Below are 24,356 nucleotides of genomic sequence, written 5' to 3'. Positions count from 1 at the left end.
TGAAGGGCTTTACAACAACACACATAAGTGCCCGTTTGCATGGCATTTTGTTCAAACTGCTGCTCTGATTATGTGAAAATGACTTTATTTTATTGGTTTGGCTGAAACTAGATTGACAGCACTGCAGGTTTGGTATTTTTTTAAGTGGCTGATGATTATCTGATTTATTATGTTTAAATGAAAGTGTTCATAGCTCTCTCAAAACCACAATTTTGAAATGTCACAGCAGTGTAAAAACAAATGTGCAATTTGGCATCAAATATTTTGTGTGTGTGTCTTTCTTCCCATAGTAATTGACTTAAAGATTCTTACGTGTCCTTATTGACATGCACCTGATCTAAGATTCAAAGGATATTGCATTTGTTCTCCCTTTCATGTGCTTCTCAGGTGATTTCTTTTGTCTAGAGCTTATTTTTCTCTGGAAAGTATTCAATGTTTAAAAGCATTTTTGCATTTCTTAGTAGCCACCAAACAAAGCAAAACAAAATAACTTTCTACAAATAAGATGCAGTTCTTTCTACGAAGTATGTGGAAAGAGTTCTTGGGTTTGTTAGTCTTTAGTTTGAAACTGATTGTTGTGTGCTTCAGTCTTTGTTCAGAAGAGCAATTTTCACTCTCTGTAAGTTAATGCAGGCAGTCCTGAGCTTAGATTTAAGCAAAATATGAAAGCAAATCTATTGTTTAAACTAAAATACACATTTGGATTTGCATGCCTTTCTTGTTTGAGCTGTAGTCATAATTTAGAAATAAACTGAAAATAGAACCAGATGTGCCATGAACTGATTTCAGGAGTTACCTGTAAATTGTAGTGCTATCTACAACCGGTCCTGTACTTAGCATGAGGGCATGAAAAACCTGCTTTTTGCTTTATGAAGAGAAGTTAAGCTTCCTTTGAAAACAGAGCTACATGTATTCTGCTGTGGTCAGAGGCATGGTATTACGAATCAGAGAGTAAGTACAATTAAAAGTATAACTTCTCTTTTCCCTAGTTGCTAGAGATGGGGGAGTGGCAAAAGCAAATGGTCTGGCTCCTCCAGCTAGTGGAAGACTGTCTGGCCATCACAACAAGCACGTGGAATCTGTCCGACCCGGCATCCTCAGTGACAGCCCCAAATCTGCCCGCAGCCCCTTTCACCGACAGAGGAGGGTTGTTTTCTATGATGGGGATGGCAGCGATGATGACGAAAGTTCCCACTTGCACAGAAGCCAGAGGACCAAAAGCCAAGAGGATGCTGGCATTGTCATTACAACCTCATCTGTAGAAATGGATGAGGAGAGCCAGGACAGTGAGTCATCCAGATACAGTGGCATGGAGACATCTTCCCCTGCCTTCAGCAACTCAGTGGAGTCTGCAGACAGCACGCTGGAGCAGATTGAATCTCCTTTCTTCCCCATCATAGCATTCGATTACTCAAGTGTGCCTGAAGTTCGTCTTGGCAGCCTGAGTTTGAGGGAGCTTCGGGAAGCACAACTTGAATCTAAGAGGTCACCAAAACTTGAGCACAGAGCAGTCACAAGAGTGAAAAGCATGATGAGCACAGAATGCCGAAGCCTGCAGAGACACAGGGCAGAGGAGCACAGCTCATACAACAAGCCTGTTGCGAGGATGCTCCCTCACAGCAAGAAGTGTGAAGCACCCGACGGGGCTGGGCAGGGCCAGGTTGAAGTTGTCACTCTGGTTCGCAATGAGCACGAGTCGTTCGGCCTGGATTTGGAAATCCAAGCCATGCCTTTAAAGGTTGTTGTCACAGGGATGCGGCCAGGTGGAGCAGCAGAAATGGTAATTTTTAAATTTGAGTTGCCTTGTTGTGATTTGCTTTCCCATTGCAGGGATGATGATGGTGATGATGATGATGATTATTAAGCAAGTGATCTGTTGAGAGTAAGTGGAAGTGAGGTTTTTGTCTTTGCTGGGCAAAGTGTCTCAACCCATACTGTTCTGAAGCTGGTGCTAAATGAGATGTTTCTGATTCAGAAGTGCATCCAGGCTGATCAAAACTAAGAGAGGCGGGATGCAGATCCATTGAGATGGACTTATCCCCGCTTGCAGTTGCCATTTTGAGGGAATGCAGTTTTTGTATTTGTTTTACCAGGGAAAAAGACAAAATAAGTATATCCTGGTGACAGAAGTGTTCATTTTGCTCTATTATCTTATATGCATGTTATCCTGTATTACACAGATCTGGAACTAAGAGGCTTTAAGTACTGGCCAGGTTTACCAAGAGCCATAGTAGTACTAGTAACACATCGCTCTTCTGCATCTCATACATGTCCATAGGGATACTTTCTTCATGCTGGATATAGAATTGCTGACCTAGGTGTAGAAGTGGAGAAGGAAGAAGGAGAAAACTTTGGTGTACAAACCTGGATGTACCATTTTTAATCTTGATAATGGCCACTAGAGTAAGAGGGGATATGGCATAGTTAGAACGGGACGATGAGATCTGGGGATTTGGGTTTTGTTCCTGCCTTTTTCTCTGACTTATTGTGCAGTGCGTAGAAACAGACTTTTTCCTCAAGACTTCAGTCCCTGTCCGGTTTAGTTGTTTAGGAGAGTTCCACCAGGAATATAGTTCATACATGACATTCAAAAATGATACACAGTGTACCAGTCCTGAAGAAGCTAGGGTTGATTCATCCCAATTAATTTAACTGAAGAGGGCTATGTGCTCCATCCTGATACTGATGTCTCAGAGAAACCAGCAGCTCTTTTGACCTTCCTGTTTTTGATTGATCTTTAATTCTCCTTCTGGCAGAAGCACAGTCTGCTCTTTATTTATGTGTTGGCAATCTGACAGCAGTGGTACCTGTGCTCTGCGGTGATGTGAAAATAGGGGATGTTACTCACAGGCTGTTAATTGCTTCCCTGAAATCTTTGCCCCTGTGGCAGGGCTTCTGGTGTGTATTTATAATTTCCTTGAATCTCTCATTGTGTCAGGGATCGATGGGCAAGATGGCTGTAGGAGATGAGATTACCACCATCAACAGTATCCCCGTCAGTAAGATGACGTACGAGGAAATCTGCTTGCTTATGCAGTGTCTTCCCACATCCGTAACCCTGGAGATCCAGAAAGCAGCATCAGGTGAGAAAGTGGTTTTGCTTTTGAACCATTTGTTCTGGGTACCAGTGACGAAAATGCCCTTAGATCATCTGAGTCTGACCTTCTGCTGCCACAGCTTCTCACATGGATCCAGTGAAAAAGGCAGGGGACATTGTGTCTGCACTGGTGAGCCAAGCAAAGCATTTCATCACCAAACCAGGCTTCAAGGGGCCTCCCTAGCACAAGATGAGGGGAGCAAGCCTGCTCCTGTGCAAAGCATTCAAAGCTCTCACACGGAGTATGTCCTTCCTGCCAGCATGTGCAGAGGTCTGAGTCGTTTCATGCAGACTGGGAGCTAAAACAGCAGTGACCCTTGTCCTGACAACCTGTTTTATTGCTGTGCCTGTTCATTAAATATATTGACCCTTTGTAATCAAATCTGTCTCTCTCTCTTAAATCTGAAGTTTAAGTAACATTTTTATGAATGAATAATAAGATACTAAAAGCCTCTTTTCTTTATTTATTTCTTTATTTCTTTCTTCCTTTCCCTTTCATGTAGCAGAATTCTCTGAAGTGCAGGAAGATGAAACAGAAAACCCAAGAAAACTAAGTTCTTATAAAAATGTTTATTTGCGTGTTTTTTTACAAAAAGGATTCTAGTGTGAATTGAAATATTTGATACCTCCTTACTTTCTGCTCAGGGCTGATTTATGCTGCTACAGCAGTATATGAATCCCCACAGACTGTACAAATTATGTGGTGTGGAAATGAGTGTTTGAAAAAGAAAAGCATACTTTTCAAATTCAGGAAGAATATAATATTTTGCTTTGTTCTAGCTTATGATCTTTGTGTACCTATTAATACCTGGGAACCTAAAGTACTTCCAGATGCATGACTTCCAGTCATTTTTTTAAGGAATTCCAAGCTTGGCAGAGTCTTGTTCTGTTTTTTTAGATTGCTGTGGCTTTCGCAAACCGCTAGCATTGGAGTAAGGACACATTGGCACTCCTTTATCAGGCATCTCTTCTGTTTTACCCTTCCCCTTGCCATACCCTACTGGCAGAAAAGAGAGTCTCTTCAGTGTGTGATCCAGCATGCTGAAGCAGGGCAGTACTTGAAATCCTAACACAGCTGCTTCAAATTGCTCTACTGAGGTGTCTTTCACTTTGTTGACTCCAGGGAGAATCAGCACTTCTTAACGTGGATACTTAAGTACAGTGATGTGGATAATCCTGCAGGTTTGTGCAAGAAGTACAGAGATGTGCAGGCACATTTGAATGAGCAGGAAAGGATACTGACACTGTAAATAACCTCTCCTTCTCCATGCACTTTCTGGGCCTCGTGTCATAGTAACTGACCTCTGGAAGGCAGCTTGAATGGGAATGCATGTCTCAGAAGCAATGGAGAGAGGTGGAATCTGGTGCTTAGCTTGAAGTGCTGAAAATTGAAGATAGGAGAAATGAGTGAGCAGGAATGTGTCAAAGTGCAGCAGTGATAGGGAGCTTGATGCGTTGCCCCAGAGTGGGTTAAACATGTACTGGAAGCAAGGAAAGGTCTGTGCGAGAAATGCTTTAAAGCCCGCATCCTTGATGTATGACATCACTCATGCGTGTCACATTAAACACCTGCAGAAGTGCCGAGAGGGTCAGAGTCAACTTCTCTATGCACAGATCGTCACTGTGTTATCTGTTCACCTTTGCTATGTCAGGGCTTTTTGTACTCTCTGGAGTCTCTGTTGGAGACTTCTTTGATCAAACAAGTGATGAGAAACAGTGCTGCTCAGCGTGACTTATTGCACGCTGACGCTTTGGTAGTTGGCTGTTTGACTGTTGCAGTTTCAAAGATGAGAATTAAACAGATCATGACTACTCACCTTGGATAAGTGGATTGCTCCCTTCTGTGTGCTTCTCAAATAGACAGGGTTATGATTAATTTGAATTGTTGTAAACATCATTAGAGAAGGGGAGGATTGCAGAGCAAAAGGAAAACATGTAACCTGACTACGTGGGTGTCTGTTTTTGTAATAAAACCTGGTGTTTTCTGTATCACTTATATCTGACAGGATTTTGCTTCTTCTTTTTTTTTTTTTTATTCTTTTTTTTTTATCATGATACAGCTGTCAGCAGATTTACAAACCTCATCCTGTCTCCAGGGGTAGACAGTCAAAATCAGGGCAATGTCAACAGCGTCCTTGCAAGTGAGGAAGAGCCGAGTGCTGGGAAGCGAGAAAGAGCAAGTTTGCAAAACGCTGGCGGCGGCTGCGCGGCGGAGAGAGCAACACTGCCGCCTGATGCCGCGAGCAAAGACGTGCACAGAGGTACCACGAAAGGCAGCCGCGAGGAGGACTGCGCTGCCATCCCTGTCACCGACATCGACGACTTGCTCAGCCAGATGGGCGCCCCCGAGAGCAGGGCCTCGCGCACCCCGTCGCGCGCAGAAAGCCCCCTCCGAGATGAGTACACCACGATGTGCTGCTGTGGCACCGACGAAGGCTGCCCCGGGTCCGAGCCACGAGCAGCCAAGGAGGAGCCGCTGGAAAAAACTGTGAATTGCGGAACGAATGCACAAGGAGTTTTGGGGCTGTCTGTGTTGGACTCCATTAACACAGGCAAACTTTTTACTGTGAATAAAAACTCTTTAAATAACTATTCTAGGAATTTTAGCAGTTTAAATGAGGACGAGTTGCCTGCAGCAAACTCTCTGGAAGGTAAGAGGAGTGACCCATTTCCAAAGTCTATGTATGGAGCTGCGGAGGATTCTCACTCGGACGCAGAGTCTGTCACAGAAACCTTTGATGGTGCTAGTGAGGTGTTGCTTGGGCAGTGTGCTGCTACGAGTGTCCCTGCAGCCTGCACTGTAGTGGAGTCAGATGAGGAGCAAATTGAGATTTGCTGCACGAACGATGAGCCGCAAAAGCCTGTGCAGGAGCAGCATCTCACAGCTGGAACAAGCTCGTCCTCACTGTCCCCACTGCACCCTTACGGCAGCAAAGTTTTGCAAACTGATGGCTGTGCAATGTGTGGGTCACTGGAGACAAGCATCAACAAACTAGGTTTGGAAGATCATAGTGGTCCCACTCCATGCCCTTCACATTGTTCAGATGTGTCCTCTACATCCTTGTGTGCTCCTTCCTCGGTTTTCCTGACAGAAAAAGACATCCTAAAGAATTCAGCCAATATCCCTGAAGTTTACTCTTTCTGTAACAATGGTGCCTTACGTACAGAAGACCAGATGGATTTGGGGAAGAGTAAGGGACATATGAAATGCTGTGAATCCACTGAAGAGGAAGGGTCTCTGCACTGCAAAAAGATAAGCTTTTGCTCTGCTAGAAATGTCAGTGTCTTGGAGAACAGCTTGCTTGAGAAAGAAGGATATCATGATGAGCAGAGATCCAAATCTGAAAGCGAAGAAGTGGTTGATGACTGTAATCATGCTGTTAGTTATTGCCTGGTGAAGAAAGAAACCAGCAGTTTGTCCAACTTGTCTAAAACAGACAGCAATCATATGAATGCATCGTCAACAAGAGGAATATCACTCAGGTCACCGTTTCCCACTAGATCTAAAGATCCAAAGGCTAATGCAACTCATGACTTGCCAGGGAAAATTGAGAAAATTAACTCTATGACTTCAGGAAGGACTTCAAATGGGAAAGTCCAAAACTCAGGCACAAATCATTGCAAAGGAGCTGCAGTACCGCACAGCCCATCCTCACAGAAAAAATCTTGTCAGGAGTCTAAGGGAATGGCACAAAAAAGTATAATGGACAGCCTTTTAAATAATCAGAAGACCAAAGCAGGACCAAAGCTAAAAGGGTTCACCATCAAAAGTAAAACGAAGACAAATTCAGATTCTTCTGGTATTAATCCTACCAAAGTGAATGGTGCTGATCAGAAAAGGGCTTCTATTTCTCCACAGCTGTCTCCCAAACTCCTGGGAAAGAAAACACCATTGTCCCGTAATTCACCTACAAATCCAGATCCTGGCAGGAACATTTCTGCAGCCTCAAGGACTCTGAAATCAGAGCTAGAAAATAAACCGTCTCTGGTCATTTCTGAAGATTCACTTTTGCCTCTCCTGAATGGCACTGGCAGCCCAACAACAAGTGGTGAAATGAAATGTGGCTGTGGGGAGCTAACATGGGGAAAGCCAAAAGAAAAGCAGGTTTCTACTGTGGGATGTCAGGGTAAGAGTGCTAAGGTAGATGATTTCAGAGCCAGGGACAGTCAATCCAAAGTCACTTCACCTCCTCAGGGGATACCAAAAGTTGAATATGTGAAAGAGAGGACTGATAACCCTGAAACAGGCCTGAACCCAATCAAGATCATTTATAGTGCAGATGACCTTAGGCAATTAGATCTGCAAAATGTAGTACCATCTGCTGGAGGCTGTTCTTCTTCATCAAGGTCTCCCTCAGTTCACCAGGAACAGCTGGAAGGGCAGGAGATCCAGCGCACTTTCATTGAGGTGAAACTTTCCTCTTCATCATCTCCTTCTTCCTCCTCGTCTGCCTCTTCCTCACCAGCATCATTTTTGCAGCTGCCATTGCTAGAGAAAACAGAAGAGGTGAACGCAGAAGTACCTCAGCTCACTGAGGAGATGGGGACCATGCAGTATTTCTCAAAAGCAGATGCTGCTGGAGACAGACATCTCTTGTCAAAACCTGTGACAAGGACCTACTCAATGCCAGCCCAGTTATCGGGTCACTTGAAGGAGGACTGCCATGTTACAGAGGGTCATCCTGTGCAAGGCCCCCAGGGCCACACTGTGGGCGAGAAACACCCCCAGGGGATGTTAAAGGTAGTTCACTTGAATCTGCCGAACAGCCAGAGTGGAAAGGAGCAGGCGTACACCTCCAAAAGTGCCCAGAAGGTCCATGACATGTCTCCCTCAACGAGTGACATCAGCTACCCCACTGCCGATAAGCTGAGGAGCTTCAGGAGGAATTACTACTACTATGAGCTGAACTGGCCGCATGACCCTATTTCATCCTTCTCTGTCAAACAGAGGATCAAATCCTTTGAAAACCTGGCAAATTTTGACCGGCCCTTCGTGAAGGCCATTGATATATGCTCGTCTGCAAGGTTGCCCCTCGCCAGGAGGTCGTGTGGTGGGTTGGCCGCCCCATCCAGCACTGCTGAGACTCCGTGGGCGCTGCGGCGCAGCTTGAGTTCCTATGGCGGCAGCCCCAGCCCGGCCAGCACCACGGCCAAGTCTCCCCCCAGTGCAGAGCCCGTGCGTGTGGCTGAGGGTGGCAAAGGGCACAGAAAGCCCCAGAGGAATGAAGAGGGCGGCACTGGGCCAGACGTGACCGCCTTCCCCCCCTCGGCCTCGCAGGTGCGCCGCAGCCGGGGCCTGGGGCGGCCACTGCTGTCCCGTTCCAGGCTGCGGGAGCTGAGAGCCCTCAGTATGCCCGACTTGGACAAGCTGTGTGGAGAGGGCTTCTCAGGCCCGCCACAGCCTGCCTGCTTCAAGACAGAGCTGGAAATCACACCCCGCAGAACCTTTGGCACACCTGGCCAGAACGGGGCAGCTCTGCCAGCCCACTGCGGCCCTGCGGAGGCAGCCGGGTTGGGAATGGGTGCCTGCAGCCCCCGGGACAGTGGGTCGGGAACGCCAGGTTCTGCCTCGGATGATGACGTGCCCCATGGCAGCTCTCTGGATGGGGAAAACAGCTGGTCCATCAGGTTGGTGTCAGCTTTCCTACCACTGTTTCATTTTCATCCCCACAAGCCCTTCCCAAGGCAGAGCTTCCACTTTGCCCCAGGTCTGGCCCAAAGCACATTTCAGCTGTGGCCCCAGCCCTCTGTCCCCTCACAATTCAGGGTGTCATTCATGCTCTTGATGCCTTGGAGCTGCCATGCTGCTGTCTGTTGGCAGCTGTGCTCCAGTACAGGATGAAACATTTTATCCTGGCTTAGATGTGCTCCTTTTCCTTATCCCCTCTAGCTGGTGTTGGTCATTTTTTGGCTCCATTACAGAACAGCAGCAGTGGTGGAGGGGAGGCTGCGCAGCACTGGCTGCCAGCACAGCCTGCGCTGACAAACAGGTCGTTGTCCTGCCAGAAGCAGTCTTCAGATGTAGCTCTTTTTTTTTTAATGTCTGTTGCTGAAACCATTGGAGAAGGATGAGGGGAACAGAACAGGGACTGATTTTCAGAGTTTTTCTTAAATAGTCTTCTCTGCCCCTTCCCATTCTCCCAGTTATCGCATTTCTTACCAGTTTTCAAGATTTCTGCTTTATCATTTATTCTCATGCAGCCTACACTGTATACCTGAAATGTATTTCTATATAGTCGAGAAATATAAAGCTCTTTTATCTTTTATGTTAATTTTAGCTTGGATCAGCTACTTGTCTCAAGCCTGGACCAGCAAAAACTGCAATCTGTTTTGTCAGCAGTAGTACCAAAATGTGATGTTGCTGCTGTGCTCCAAGAAGTCAAAGCACAAGTAAAGGTAAAAACGAGACGATAAAACTAGGTTATTGGCAGATATTTAAGGGTTTTCTTTATGGCAGATAAAATCTTTTCCAAACAGTTTCCAAGCTCCTCCAGTAGTCCTGTGGTAGCTTACTACTATCAACTGCAGATGATGTTAGCTTTACTAATGCTGGTTGTTGAATGCCTGCTATAAACCTATAATAATTTTGAATGGCTTTTTTTATATGAAAGTTCAAAGGCAGTTTTGAATCACAATAAATAGACCTACTTTAAGTGAAGTATGCCTCCATCTGGGTCTGTCAGTAATTGCACATCAGAATTTAACTTTCCACCAGCCATCTTGGTGAAACTCCTTTCCCCCACTGTGCAAGGGAAGGTCTGCTCCTCTCTGTGCCTGGAAGCACCAGCCTTTTGTTAGACGCTGCAGTCACAGAAATTGAATTTATTTTGTTTAATGCTGAATTGGTGACTTGGAACACTAGAAAGTGGTTGCTAGTGGGTTTTTTAAGAGATACCTGTGACCTTCTTGTTCTCTTTTGTGGGAACTGGCTATTGCATCAAGATAACCTGCTTCCTTATCTAGGTTTTTAAAGAAGGCCTCCAAAGTGAAATGACTGCCAGAACATTGCTTCACTGTTTTCAGTGTTTCTGTTTGTGGGATACATCCTTTTTAAATCAGAACAGAAGTTGATAAAATAATGACAGCACTGGAAGGGAAGCTGGTCTGCATAACTGCTGGGTGAGCTGCATCTAGAGCATTCTTGAGCCTTATTCTCAAAGACTGCTATTTCAAACGTAGAACAGGCTTGGAGGAAAAGGATCTCCCTAAAATATCCAGCTTTATCTCCTTCCAGAGGACAGCATACCTAAAGCATGCAAGTCTCCAAAGCTTGGTGAGCCAAGAGGGTTTTCTGGGTTTACTGATAAAATTAGGATTGGGTTGTACAACTGGCTGAAGGTAATTAAGCATTCTTTAAAGTATTTTGCGTGGAGTCTTGGAGAGATTATTTATTTATGCCACTTTTCAAAGCCTGAGAACTCAAATATTTATAAAGCTGAATGCTTTTTGGAATGCACTCCTAGTCTGCATAGTTTCTTATCCATATTTAAGACTAGTATGGCACATAGGCTGGAAAATGTTATGCTATTCAAATCGTGGATTTTGAATAGCATTTTTATGCTATTCAAATCTGTACAATAGAACAGTTCTTCATAGTTACGCAGTTGCTGAAAAATGAGATAGACTGCCTGATTTGGACTGAGAGCTCCCTCAGGAAGAGTTTGTCATCATCTTTTGCTCTGAACAGTGCTGAATTTATTGTTAACATTTAATAAGTGCTACTTATACAAAAAAAAAAAGACATTATATTTAGGTCTCTATGACTGGTATCTTTGGCTAACATTCTAAACAGAGGTGAACCCTGGAGGCCTGGTTTGCCCATTGTGTGTCCAAGTAAAAAAGTGAGCATCCATAGCCAGGTCTCTGTGCCCAATTGTATGTGTGCTGGCAAGGGGCAACTTTGAGTGCTGGGGAGGGAGGGAGGGAGGGAATGCATAACTTCAGCAATGGGAACCCAGCATCCAGACTGTCTTGTTGACTGGTCCAGGACATATGGTCTATGGATAATGTGGATAACTCCTTTAACATCTGAATCTCTGGCTTTCTTTTTTTTTTCCTTCTCCAAGTGTAAGCAAATTAAATTGAGGTATCAAGGGTTGGAAAGAACCTGACCTCTAGAATAAAAAGGGTTGCTAAAGTACTTAAGAGTCAAAGATATGTGTATGTTTCCATTGCCCTCACTGCACTTGGAAAGGGGCTAGCCTAGATACTTAACTGATTTTAGTATTTCTAGCCTGACATAATGGTGTTTTCACTTGAGCATAGGTGAGAAGGGTCTTAGCATATACGAAACACCATGGACAAAGATGTTCAGCCCTGACTGCTCTTCTCTTCCCAAGTGCTGATGGATCGGTGATGTGGAGCAGGGTGGCATCAGTTTCTGACATTAGCTCTGTGTATTGCAGAGATGCCTCTACTGGAGGAAATCTTCTACAGACACTATTTGGCAAAAAACATGCAATTAGAGCAAGAATTTGACTTACTAGTAATCTGTGGTTCCCTGTGCCTTTTGAAACAAAATTAAAAGGCAAATGCTGAGTCAATGTGTTGAGTTTAGTGGTCTAAATATGGCATTTAATGCTAAATAGATTAAGAGGTTGGTTTCTAATGATTTGCCATTAATTTTAGTGTTGGCAGTTTCTGGAAATTGCTAATGTTGAATGGGATCCTGGGAAAAGCTGAGAAACCTGCTCTCTGCTCCCTGTGTCTGATGCTCTGTGCACAGGTGGTTACTATCCTTTTGCTCCCAAATTCCTTCTTACAGTTCCCCCCACACCACAAAATCTGGTCTCTGTGACACAGTGCCAGACTTGCTGGATGGGACTGCTTTTCTCTCATGGCAAATTCAGGTGCTGTTCATTCTATAAAAGGCAGAGAGACCCTGCAGAGAGACCCTGACAAATTAGAGGGCTGGGCAGTCACCAACTGTATGAATTTTAACAAAGACGGGTGCCAGATTCTACACCTGGGATGGGGCAATGCTGGATGTACAGACAGACTGGGGAATGAGATCCTGGAAAGCAGTGCTGCGGAAAGGGACCTGGGGGTCCTGGTTGGTGGCGATGTCATCAATTCAATGCTGCATATCAGCCAGCAGTGCCCTGGCAGCCAAGAGGGCCAACCGTGTCCTGGGGGGCATCAGGCCCAGCATTGCCAGCTGGTCGAGGGAGGGGATTGTCCTGCTCTGCTCTGCACTGGGACAGCCTCCCCTGGAATATTGTGGCAGTTTTGGTAACCACAGTATAGGAGGGATATAAAGCTGTTAGAGAGCATCCAAAGGAGGGCAATGAAGATGGTGAAGGGCCTTGAGGGAAGCCTTATGAGGAGCAGCTGAGGTCCCTTGATCTGTTCAACCTGGAGAAGAGGAGATTGAGGGAATACCTCATTGCAGTTACAACTTCTTGTGAGAGGAAGAGGAGGGGCAAGCACTGATCTCTTCTCTGTGGTGACCAGTGACAGAACCCAAGGGCATGGCCTGAAGTTGTGTTAGGTGAGGTTTAGGTTGCGTATTAGAGAAAAGATTCTTCACCCAAGGGTGATTGGGCACTGGAACAGGCTCCCCAGGGCAGCGGTCACAGCACTAAGCCTGACAGAGTTCAAGAAGTACTTGGAAAATGCTCTCAGGCACATGGTGGAATTCTTGGGGTGATCCTGAGCAGGGCCAGGAGTTGGACTTTGAGGATCCTTGTGGGCCCCTTCCAACTCAGGGTATTCAGTGATTCTACAGTTCTGTATTTTGGCAGCAGGCCATCACTTTGAATAAATCAGCTTTACACCTTTGTTCTGGTCCAGAACCAAGTTCAGCCCTGGTATAATCCTGCACCAATCCTTTTTGTGCTAGATGCTCCCATTTTTACAACAGCACAGCTTAGTCCTGTCTAGATCACTAATAGGCTCCTTATTTTTATTTCCTAAGTGAAACAGTTTTTTCTGCTGTCCCATCTGACCCTCTCAAGCTTTTAGTATGTAGCCACCGCCCCTTGCAAGATTGTCCAGCTCTGCTGAGAAGAGGTTGATGCAAATGCCCTGCATTACATCTGGCTTTCCAGAGGAAGGAGAATTGGGATAAAAAAAATATTACTAATTCCCTGAAGAGAAAGGTCCAGAAAGGTGTATGGGAAGTATTGTCTTTTGACTGCAAAATATTGAGCAGTGCAAAATTGATTACAGCCTGTGAAAATTAGGCTGTCCAAGGTTTAATGCCATTTCACTACCCTAATTTTGACTTTGCCTTCTAGCCTTGCACTGACTGAAGGAACCTTTGCTGTCACCGGAGTTCTCCTAGATGACTGATAACTCATCTGTAGCATGAAGAGAAATACATTTAATATCTCTGTTTCAATACCTTGAGTTGTTTTTTTTTCACCTGCTGTAATCTGTGGATACTGGTAATGTGTCATTTGTGTAGGAACTTGGTCTTGATCTTGGTTTTGTGTTTCTTCTTTCCTTTCCCGTGCACCTCCATTTTTCTGCTAGAGCAAAGAAGACACGCACTTTGTAGTCTTGCACAAAGAAGAAGGAGCTGGTCTGGGATTTAGTGTTGCTGGAGGAATAGATTTGGAACAGAAATCAGTCACGGTAAGTGATGGCTGCAAGTCATCTTTTTACAAAGCTCACTTTAAAGCAGGCTGGTGATTAGATCAAATGCTCATTTGTCAAGTCTCACTGCAAGTCATTCACAGTCATAAAACAGTGTCTCTCAGAGGCGGCAGCATACCATCTGCCACTGAAATTAGTGTCTGGGAAGTGTAATTTTTATTATTGGGGATAGATACCAATTATGTTTACAATCTTTAAAAGTCTGTTACTGAATTGGATGGGCTCAATCTAAAACTTATGCATGTAAATAAAATTCTGCATTTCATGCAGTAGCAGAGCATGCAGTCTTTTAGGGGAGACTTTCATTCCCAGCTCTTGAAAGTAAATGCTGTGCAGCAGAGTTTTTGAACGATTTTTTACATCCTGAGACTGATCTTTTGAGACCTCAGCAATTCACATCACAAATTTGTTTTGTGTTATTAAGGCCTGTAGGTGGACCAAAAAGGAGGGTTGTGTTTCTTAGGGGTTTTTTAAAGTCTTATACAGCATTCTGAACCAGAGATACTGTGTGTCCCATTAAGTGATGTTGGTGTGTAAAAAGTGACATAGATACTGTTCAAAAACAGATCAGTGAGACAGAAAAATCCAAGAAAACTGGTGTCCTCCCATGTGACAGTTTCTTTACTCAAGATATGCATTTAAATTCTGCCCTGAAAGAGAGAGATCCGTTAAATCCTGAGATTAGAAGCAGGATATGTCCTCAGTTTTGGGGGCCTGCAGCAGCCTTTGTAGGAATCTTCTGGTTTTTGCTTTTAGACAAGACCAGTATAAGTAAATGTATTTTATATTAAGCTGTCATTAAGTTAGAACATGGTCACAGTCTAGAGAATGGAATCTACTTCTCTCATACAGTTGTTCTATGTCTCTGGCCCAAACAGTTGCAGTGGCAGCTGTGAGCAAGAGAAGGGCTCAACACTGTAGCACCCCACAGAGTTCCTCACCTGGAGACTGGGGCTCTGCCTAAAAAATAAGATCTTGAAGTCTCTCAGGTGGAGTAACTGATCAAGTCTTTTTCCTGCATTCTGTTATCTGTGAGACCAAGGAAGCATCAGCTCCTGCTCTTCACAGATCCTCTTTGTTCAGCATGTGTAAAGCATGCTCCTCAGAAGGGGAACATTTTAATGTTCTTGATCTACTGGGATTCTGGATCCCAGCTGGATTTAGGGTTGCCACTGGGTGCTGAGCTTCTTAGATGGACTGTTGTGCCCACACCTGCGTGAGCTTCAAGGTACTGAGGAGAACGTGAGGGAAAGCAGCAGATGTTTTGTATGTAACTCCTGTATTCCACTTTCTGTTTGCATTTGCATGTCTACATCTATTATTGAAGCTATTATGCCAGCTTTGAATGCCTGCTTAGATTGGCTGAAAATTTATCTTCTTGGATCTGTAAGGTTGTGGCAGGTGCCCCTCTCAGCATGGCCCTGCAATGAGAGGGAACAGGAGCCAAAAGGCTTCTGATGCCTCACTGTTGGTCGGGGTAGTAGGATAAATTCCTAGAGGAAAATGCAGGATTGTGACCACAGATTTGTGCCTCAAACCTTTGCCTGGAAGACGTAGAACTGTCTCCATGGGAAACCATATTCTGACTGCTAAAATTACAGTGCCTAGTAGGCAAGTCCTTAAATACCAAGTCTTGAGTCTTAGTCAGTTCCTTTCTGTAAATGACACACATCTAAACTTGCTAGAGTTTTACTCAAAGTTTAATCCACTCTGAATAGGGTGTTTTTTCCTCTGGAAGAATGCATTTCATGCCACTAAATCATCCCTCTGCATCTGTTTGCATGGTATTTGATCAGCCAAATTGAGGTGAACAATTGTACAGCTGCAGTAAGTCAGAGCCTTTCTGTGCACAGATGTCTGGAAGTGTGTGTTTGAAAACACCACAGGATGCTTGTCCTAGTCAGTGGGAATTGGGGGGGATTGGGTGTCACACCCCACAGTGTTAGTGGTTGCTGTAGCATGAATGTGGATTTAACCTGTGTGTCACTTGAAATATGTTAATTGAAGGCCTTTGAGGAGTTCAGTGAAAGCGTAAGTAATTTGTGATATTGCATATTCCCTTGCTGGGCTTGGTTATTTTTGGCTTAGAAATGATGATGCAATAATAGCATCTTTTCCTCTGAATTGCCCCATCCCTAATTGCAGTTCTGTCCAGTCACTTAGTCCTTGACATTTAAAGGATGTTCGCTGGAGCAAATGTTGTGCATTTGATATCCACTGACTGCAAACTTTGGTAGGGTGTCTGTGTTCACCTTGGCCTGTAGAATGCTACGTGGGGTCATGAGGTTAAAACGTACTTGTTAAAATCTTTCTTGTAGGTTCACAGAGTATTTTCAAAGGGAGTGGCATCTCAAGAAGGGACTATTCATCGAGGAGATCTTGTTCTGTCAATCAATGGCAAATCTCTTGCAAACTCAGTCCATGGAGATGTCCTGAATACTCTTCATCACGCAAGACTGTACAAATATGCAGTAATTGTCATCCAGAAGGAAAAAGACAAAGCAAACAATTCCTCCAGACTTGAGACATCAGCTACTGGTAGAAAATGTGTAGAGTCTGGAAAGGATGTTTCCATGGAAATAGGAACAGGTATGATCTTTGTCCAAGAACAGTTGGAAGGATTCCCTTGCAGAACAGACTGAAGGGAAAAATGTCCGTGTGTTTTAGATTAAAAGTGTCTGTGCGTTATGTGATTGAAGGGAACAAATGAAATTACCTTTAAATTTTATTTGTTCTCTTTGGAGCCTAAATTCAGTTTGGGTTTTGGGGTTTTTTTAATTATCATAACTAGGCACAAACTTAGAAGACCTAATTTAGGGCCTAATCCAATTTCTACTGAAGTAAGTGATTCCACATATTCTTCCAGTACAGGATAAATGCAAGAAAGCACACAACCAAAAATAATTTAAAAAATAAAAGGGCTCAAAGAAAACCTCATGCTCTGCAGTTTATTATGCATAGGGGCTGAACTTGTTTTTGTAATAGCAGATTTCATACTGTTTCCGCTAAAAACATAGAAAAAAATATTTTGATATTACAGTAAATGGAAGTTAGCCATATTGAAGTCAGACATCCCATAGGAAACTAGGGATAAATGGTTTAAGCAGAAATGTGTCAGTGGAATAGTAGATAAATGTTCAGGAACAAGACAGCATTTTAGTATGAAAGCAGTACCTAGGGTGTTACAAACAGATCTCTGAATTTTTTTTTGTAGATTTAAGACCCCAAAGCCCTTCAGTACCTGTCTGTATTCTGCTCCTTTGGGGCAGGGGATGACGTGCTTCAGTCCTGCACTGCTGCAGTGTCCACGGGAGGTGGCTTCCCCTGCCTTCAAGGGCAACTCAGCTCAGACCACTCCAAAAGCAGGACATGGAGCTGCCAATCCCTCATTTTTAGTCTGTTGGCTGTAATCATTACTGTTTGGAGGGTTCTTTTTCTGTAGCAGTTTCTATTGTTTTATGCTTACACAGAGTTTTATGATTACAACTTTGTAACAGAGCTTAAAAAAATAAAAAGCACTTTGTAAATGAATGGATCAGCCTTTCTGGAATTGTTCCCATGGATATAATATATGTAATTACTTCAGAATCACTTTCTACCCTAAACTCCCTATGTTCTGCACCCTGACAAATGCAGAATATCTGCTGGCTCCAGGCACTAGGGAGCGACATTATCTCATAAACAACATAGTGTTGGCTTATTGAGAACATATTTCCATCCTTTAAGGCAAAGCACATCTCCAGATGTTTTAGATAACATTTAAAGTTGTCTGAGATAACGATAGCAGTAATTTGTGATAATGCAGACTGCATAATTTTTACATTCACACAGGGCAAAGAGGGTCCTGTTTTCCAAAACTGCAGATTTATTTCGTCCTAAGCAAAGTCATATTTTATGTCAGCTACAGCAATATTGCTTTTCAAAAATATCTGCTATGTAGGAGACAGGGTGAAACTACAGTAAATGATGATTATATCCATAGATATGAGACCAGAAACACTTATTCACTCTAGTGAGTGATTACACATTTTTCCATATGAGGATGGAACATGTTTGCTTAATGTAACATTTCATTCATTACTGTTATTTAAAAAGAAATGGCTCATTTAATAAGCAGTTGGGAACAAATGAAAGAAGAAGATGTTCTCCACTCACTACTTCTGTACTTTTTCAGTTATTTTGTTGACATTTAGAGTATTTGCTAAATTTACTAGCTGTAATTTTTGCCAAAATAAGTTGCCTTGGCAGGTTTTTGTTGAACACGTAAAATGAAAATGTCACTGTGCACTTTGTACTGTCTCCCATTCACAGCTACAATAATATACATTCACTTCTGAGAAACAAGGTGACATGTCCTAGTCTGAATAGGAACTGAATGCTTAATTGCCTGCTCACTGCAGCAAAACTAAAACCAACCAAACACAACTTGCAGTTTACTGTTGTCTGCATAACAAAATGCTGTGTGTGTTCTATCGCAGATCCAAACCTGGATATGAATGATGTAATCTGCGTTGAGTTATTGAAAACCTCTGCTGGCTTGGGATTCAGTCTTGATGGTGGAAAAGCTTCCATTGCTGGAGATAGGCCCTTGCTTGTAAAAAGGATATTTAAAGGTACTACAAGCATGCAGTGGTTGTTATCCCAGTTTTCCGTTCGTGCATTGTACAGACATTTTAATTATTGCATTCAATGGTTTTTGAAGCAATGGTGTTTCTTGTGGCCCTCATTTCTTGCCACATTTTTTTAGAAAAAAAGCACTTCTGGGAATGGCTAGGGATTGCATCTGCTAGTAAATGTTTGTGGAGCAATCTGCTTTTCTAAATATGATACATTTCATTCCTGGGCTTGTCCACTATTTTAGACATTAGATTACAGCAGCATTAATCTGTATAATGGCCAATAATCTATATAATGGCCTGAGACATTCATGCCTTATCTAGTTCTATTTTGTAAGAAACACACAGTGCAGATAATCAGTGTGGTTCTGAAGCACCACCCTGCATTATAGAATCATAGAATCAGCTGGGTTGGAAAAGACCTCGGAGATCATCAAGTCCAACCCTTATGCCCAATTATTAATTTTACCATGTCTGTCTTTTTTTTTTTAATATATATATTACTACTAGCTTTTGCTAAGAATATGTGGTGTTTGTATTCAGAAACTGCTAATCTTGGATGCTTTGTTAGCATGTAGTTAAACTTATATGAACCATATGTAGAAAGGAAACCGATCCCAGAACTATGTTGTGACTTTCATAAGTCATATTTAGCAAAAAATAAAGCACTTTCTGAAGAAAGCTGAAACTCTCAATGAAACTGTATGTGGACAGCATTTTTACAGGATTACTCTTCAGTGATTTGTTCTCCCATCAGTGAAAAAAATCAAGCAGGTGTTTCCTGAACTGCTTATCTGTTTTTGTGTATGTGTGTTTGTTTTCCCCTCTTTAGAAAGTGATTCTTAGGGTAAAGGGCATGTTTAATTTTTGAGCTCATTCATTTACATCCTTACATACAGTCCTTTTCCCCTCCCTGTGATGGCTGATGTTAGTTTAATTATCATTACAGAAAACATACTTTCATCAACAGTGAAGGGCGTGTCTCTCTCTAGGAGCTTTCTGTGTCTGGTGTGTTTTTCCTAAGTTTGCTACTTGTGTTTGGTTTGTTCATCCCAGGTTTTACAATCTGTTGCATGATCTGCTTATTACCCTGTCAAAATTTCACTTGAGAAAATACATCCATGACACATAACAACCTTCATGATTGTTTTATCAACCAGGTTTTCTTAAAGCTATGGAGATGACATCCGGCATATTTCATGTACTTATGTTGTTTCCTTCAAAAACAGACAGCTTTTCTAAGAACAAGGATTTATCATGGTTAAAATAACCTTTTCTGTGAGGTGCAGCATGGAGTAGGTTGCTAGAGCTGAGCTGAATGTAAGTGATTTGTAGTGACATTGTTATGGTTGGAAAAATGGTTTATTTGTTGTTCAACACAGTGGAAAGCACATTTTTGGTGGGTTCACTTTTGTTTTTCCTAACGCTGACTTTTTCCCCCTTTGCTTCTAGGTGGTGCTGCGGAGCAATCTGGAAACATAGAAACTGGAGATGAAATTCTTGCTGTTAGTGGAAAGTCATTACTTGGCCTCATGCATTACGATGCCTGGAACATTATTAAATCTGTGCCTGAGGGCCCTGTTCAGTTACTAATCAGAAAACACAGAACTGCAGTATGATGGAAGCACTACATCTAATCACACTTGCTAAGACAAACCATTTAAAACTGTCTAAAAGCTATCTTTGTTTCTAAAGTCACACAGAAGTGTCTTAATGCTCTACAGAGAGGTGCTAAGAGCCTTGGAGAACCACTGAGCAAGCATGTGATGAGCTTCATAAAATCTCACCTAATTATTGGGGATGAAGGAAGCCAAATGTTACAGACAATTTTGTATTATGTGGCAGTTTTATTGGAACTTCAAGACCTCTCCTGGGCTTGATTTAAAGTATTTTGATTGAAGTAAATAACACTGTGCCTGTCCCTGATATTTTTAGTATCTGCAGAGTGTTGGTAGTAGAACTTGTTGGTTGCCATCCTATTGACAAGGATGGGTTTTAGACTGTACTATATCACTTAGCTGTAATAAGACTTCAGGACACTTACTTAGGGTCTGGTCCTTTTTTGTTGTTGTAATAAGAGAATGTCTGGAACAATCTCACTTTATTCTTCTAAGTGCGGTTTTGCTAAAAATGCATGACAAAAAGAGTATAATTTTGCACAACTTTTATGCCTAAAACATGAGCATTTTATTGCAAAGCTGAAAATTCCTCTTAAAATTGATGAACTAACACAGCATCCACCACAACTAAATCTGCTTTTAGATGCAACTTGTATCTGAAAGCAGTTGGCATTAATGAAGCAGAAATCAGTAAGAAAATCATGTGCAAATAATAGGTGATTGTCCACCAAGGTGTTAGTTGTGATTAAAATGGGGGCGATAAAAATTGGGGTCTGAATTTTCAAATTTAGGCTTCTAATGTTAGGCACCTTTAAAATATATATATTTTTAAAAGGGGGATAATTTCAAGTGCTGAGCACTTACAGATCCCACAGACTTCAGCGATTGCTAAGTACGTCTGAAAGCTGGGCTGCTTTTATTTGTCTACAAGAGGTCTAAGGCTGCCCAACTTGAAAGACTCAAGCTGAAAAGTGGTGATCTAAAAATGGGGATTATAACAGATTAAATCTGAGCTGGCCGTATATTGTGGTGGCTTTTAACTGGTCTTCTTTGTTTTCTCCTGTCCAGTATTTATTTTTCCTTGTGTGAGAGTGGGTGAGGATGTGTGTGGATGACACAAGTGCGCCTGACTGCGTCAGGACTGGGCTGATATTGAGGGTTCTGGGTGGCGAAACCAAACACTGTTTGTGTAGATGGGAGAAACCGTGGTGTTGGATGCAGCAAAAGAGAAAGGGTTGCAGTGCCCTGGGCGCTTAGTTTGGACTTTCTCACCTCTACACACACACAGTGGAGGTATCAGTAGCAGGCCATGCTGCTGAGTGTTACTTATAGTCTGCTGTCTGGGGAGGAGAATGTATGGGTGCAAAAGATTAGACTCTGTTATTTCTCTTCCTACATCTGGGATAGCTAAACAGCATAAAATACATACAGGAGGAAATGGGCCAGTGTCCTTATCAGCTGAGAACAAGTTGTTTGTTCCACAGTGCTCAGGTTGTTCATCACATTGGGCTGGAGACTCCTTGCAGCCAACATGCCCAGGGTGAAGAGCTCTCAGCCTGGAACCAGTCCAAGTCTGAAGTGCTGCCTACTTTTATAGTGAGCCAACACACTGGGTAGCTGTTACAAAAAGGTCTGGGCTTGTCATTTGGCCATACCCCAAGATCATACTATAGTTCAGTTTATTTATATTTATTCAACAATGCTTGGAGCAATTCCTTCCAGATTAGTGGAGCACTCGCTTGGGTTCATTTCTGTGACAGCTTCATGAGACTGCAACTTGTGATGCACAGAGGAAAATTCAGTTCTGTGAGGCAACCTGAGACCAGATGAACAGAAAAGCTGTGCAATGTTTGCCTAAAAATGAATAGATTTAACTCTTTTTCAGTGACATATTATCATGTGAATCCAGGGAGAGATGCAGCTTTTGGTTACAGGAAAGGCAATACTGTACATAGTCCTACAGCTCCATTGCCTGCAGGATTTCTGTTGAAATTAATTCAGGTTCAGTGCTGTGAGATGACTGTGGAGTTGGGTCCCCTGTGAACCCAAAGCTGAGCCGCTCTGTCAGGACTGATCCTGGCCTCCAGTCACCTCCGTGGTGGGAGGGGCTTCAGGAGGATGCAGACATGGGGCTGGAGGACCACACTGATGTTCTAGGCCTATGATGGCATAGAAGACGTTACCCCTGCAATATTCCGTATTTGATGAAAAACAGGGAGAAGACATTTGGCAATGACAGTTGAATGGTGAGGCCTTGTTCAGGAATGACCAAAATCCGACTGTAATAGCGTGTATAATAGATACATAAAATGCATGTGGAATTTAATGCAGCGTAGTGAATGCATACCTGTATACGTATAATACGTGCAAGTGCAGTACTGACTTTTTGCTACTTTAATGTGATAAATCACAATTGTGTTTTAGGAAGTGGCTTTTTTTTTTTTCAGTCCGCAGTCTAAAATTTTGGAGATTCCATCACAGGGAGACATCTGTTTCCCTCACTCCTAAACCAGTGTGAGCTCAAAGGTAAAGTCTTCATTTTGTAAATTGAAGTTAATTTGAGGTGTCTTAAGATGATACGTGGTGGATATTTTCAGATGCTTATTTGCAGGTACTGTTCATTGTGAGTGATTTAGAAGACTTTTGTTTTTCAGTAATCAGATACTGTTCAGTATTTTATTTTACATGCACGTAGATAAGTGTTGGCTGAGTAACAGCAAACAGAAATGGGGATTTTTTGTGTGTGATTCGGTAGTGGCTATAATTTAAAAGATAGGTTTAATGTTTTAAATCTGACAATAGTTACTATGGGTAGAATGATAACACTTCTCTACTAACATTAGAGCAAGAAAAAGAATAGTATTTAACCTTGATTGTTTCTGTTCCTGAAAATACCTTTTTTTTTTTATTTTGATTAAAGAACAAGAAGCATCTTTACAGAGGCTACCAGTGTTCATATGATTACAGTAGCATTTCCTGACATCTCATATGGAGTGACATTCCCCAAAAAGACCCCAGAATTTATGCACTGTGGGTGTCTGCTTTGTTGCAAACAAGATGGCTAGACCAAGCAGATGTAGTAAACCTTTGGTTACGCACCTGGCAAAGTAAATGCTATTTTTCTGAGAGCCTGATTGCAGTAAAATGACAAAGGACATTGCATTATTTCATCAGTATTCAGTAGGTTCACAACTATTTTCAGCCTTGCTGTTTGCATATCAGTCCCCGTGGTGATTCTTTGCCCTACCAGAGTGTTGGCCAAACTCCAGGAGAGCAGTGACTCCCCAGACACTTGCAGCTGCATCTTGGAAGACCAAAAAAATCGAGATGAAATTATGCACCACTTCTTCACCAGGGAGCTGAAGGCATACCAGACAAGGCAAATTTGCTCCTAGATAGAGAAGGTCTGGTAGAGGGCTTTGCTGCATCCAGGCGTGGGGCAGCTGAGGGTGCACATCCCGGTTATGAGAGCGGTGCGATACTGCCGTTGCATATTCTGCAGCTTTTTGTACCTTGAAGCTCTTTCCAGCTTCTGTAGGGACTGCATCTGCATTAAAAACTCTGAGATTAGGCCTAAACTGGGGGGAGGGAGGAACATTTGATCATTTTCTCACTAAAAAAATATTATGAGGACAGATAAGTATTAAGAAACTGTTAAGTGGATTGATATTTCCTAATGACCCTCACTTAAAATTAACCCTGGTTAATGTTCTGCAGTGGTTCTTGTCAAATTCTGAAGGAAGTGTTCCCAGATGGGAATGTTTACCTGTTTCTATGTTTAGGTTATGTAAATGTACAAGTGAAAATATTGATGAAGAGTAGACTAGCTCATGAGAGAAATGGGGATCCCACTGTAGGTAGATTTTGTGTGTTAGTCTGATACACTTATTGTATGATATTGTATATTTACACTTTTATTTATATAAATAAAACTTCTTTTAATGAAAACTGTTTAATATGCCTTGTATATTATAAAAGAGTTAGTGCAATAACATGAAATAGATTGTACATTTTTCGATATGCTGTCTCTTTTATGTAAATCTGTATCGCCATAAACTGTTTTGCTTGGGTTTTTTAGTGATTTTGAAAATAAATGGTATCCTTAGTACTCCGCTAGATATTTAATTCTGTTATGCCAAAGTTTGTCTGGTCTGGAGTTGGAACTGGCATTCCAGGGACAAAGATGTCAGGGAGAGCATAGTCAAAGACTTAAGTGTTAACACTGCCCAGATGTACATCTAAGCTAGAAGTAAAATACTACCCTCTTAAGAACCGCCATTCAGTGTGAAGAAGACTAAAGCTTTTAAGAAATGATAGAAGATGTTTTATAGAACCTGCTTCAATATCCTGGAAGCCATGCTTTTTTTTTTCCTGCCCCTGTTCAAGGAAGATGTGGAGTTTGAAGGTGAAATGTGGAGTTTTCAT

The 24,356-nt window shown here is 42.5% G+C and overlaps 1 protein-coding gene across 6 annotated transcripts in view; it reads left to right on the top strand.

The window, feature by feature from the left end:
• Window positions 1-23,879, top strand: part of PDZD2 (PDZ domain containing 2) — a 204,399-nt gene extending 180,520 nt beyond the window's left edge. For all 6 annotated transcript variants that reach the window (XM_032675774.1, XM_032675773.1, XM_032675770.1 and 3 more), the window contains 8 exons: window positions 990-1,780; window positions 2,939-3,083; window positions 5,158-8,725; window positions 9,376-9,493; window positions 13,574-13,675; window positions 16,015-16,285; window positions 18,175-18,309; window positions 19,765-23,879. In XM_032675774.1, coding sequence (XP_032531665.1) covers window positions 990-1,780; window positions 2,939-3,083; window positions 5,158-8,725; window positions 9,376-9,493; window positions 13,574-13,675; window positions 16,015-16,285; window positions 18,175-18,309; window positions 19,765-19,931 — 5,297 coding nt within the window. In that variant the 3' untranslated portion in view covers window positions 19,932-23,879. The remainder of the gene's footprint in view (window positions 1-989; window positions 1,781-2,938; window positions 3,084-5,157; window positions 8,726-9,375; window positions 9,494-13,573; window positions 13,676-16,014; window positions 16,286-18,174; window positions 18,310-19,764) is intronic.
• Window positions 23,880-24,356: the final 477 nt, after the last annotated feature.

The sequence above is a fragment of the Chiroxiphia lanceolata genome, chromosome Z (assembly GCF_009829145.1).
Source record: "Chiroxiphia lanceolata isolate bChiLan1 chromosome Z, bChiLan1.pri, whole genome shotgun sequence".
Classification (NCBI taxonomy): Eukaryota; Metazoa; Chordata; class Aves; order Passeriformes; family Pipridae; genus Chiroxiphia; species Chiroxiphia lanceolata.
Note: the sequence above shows the minus strand (reverse complement) of the source record. Positions and strands in the feature narration are given on the sequence as shown.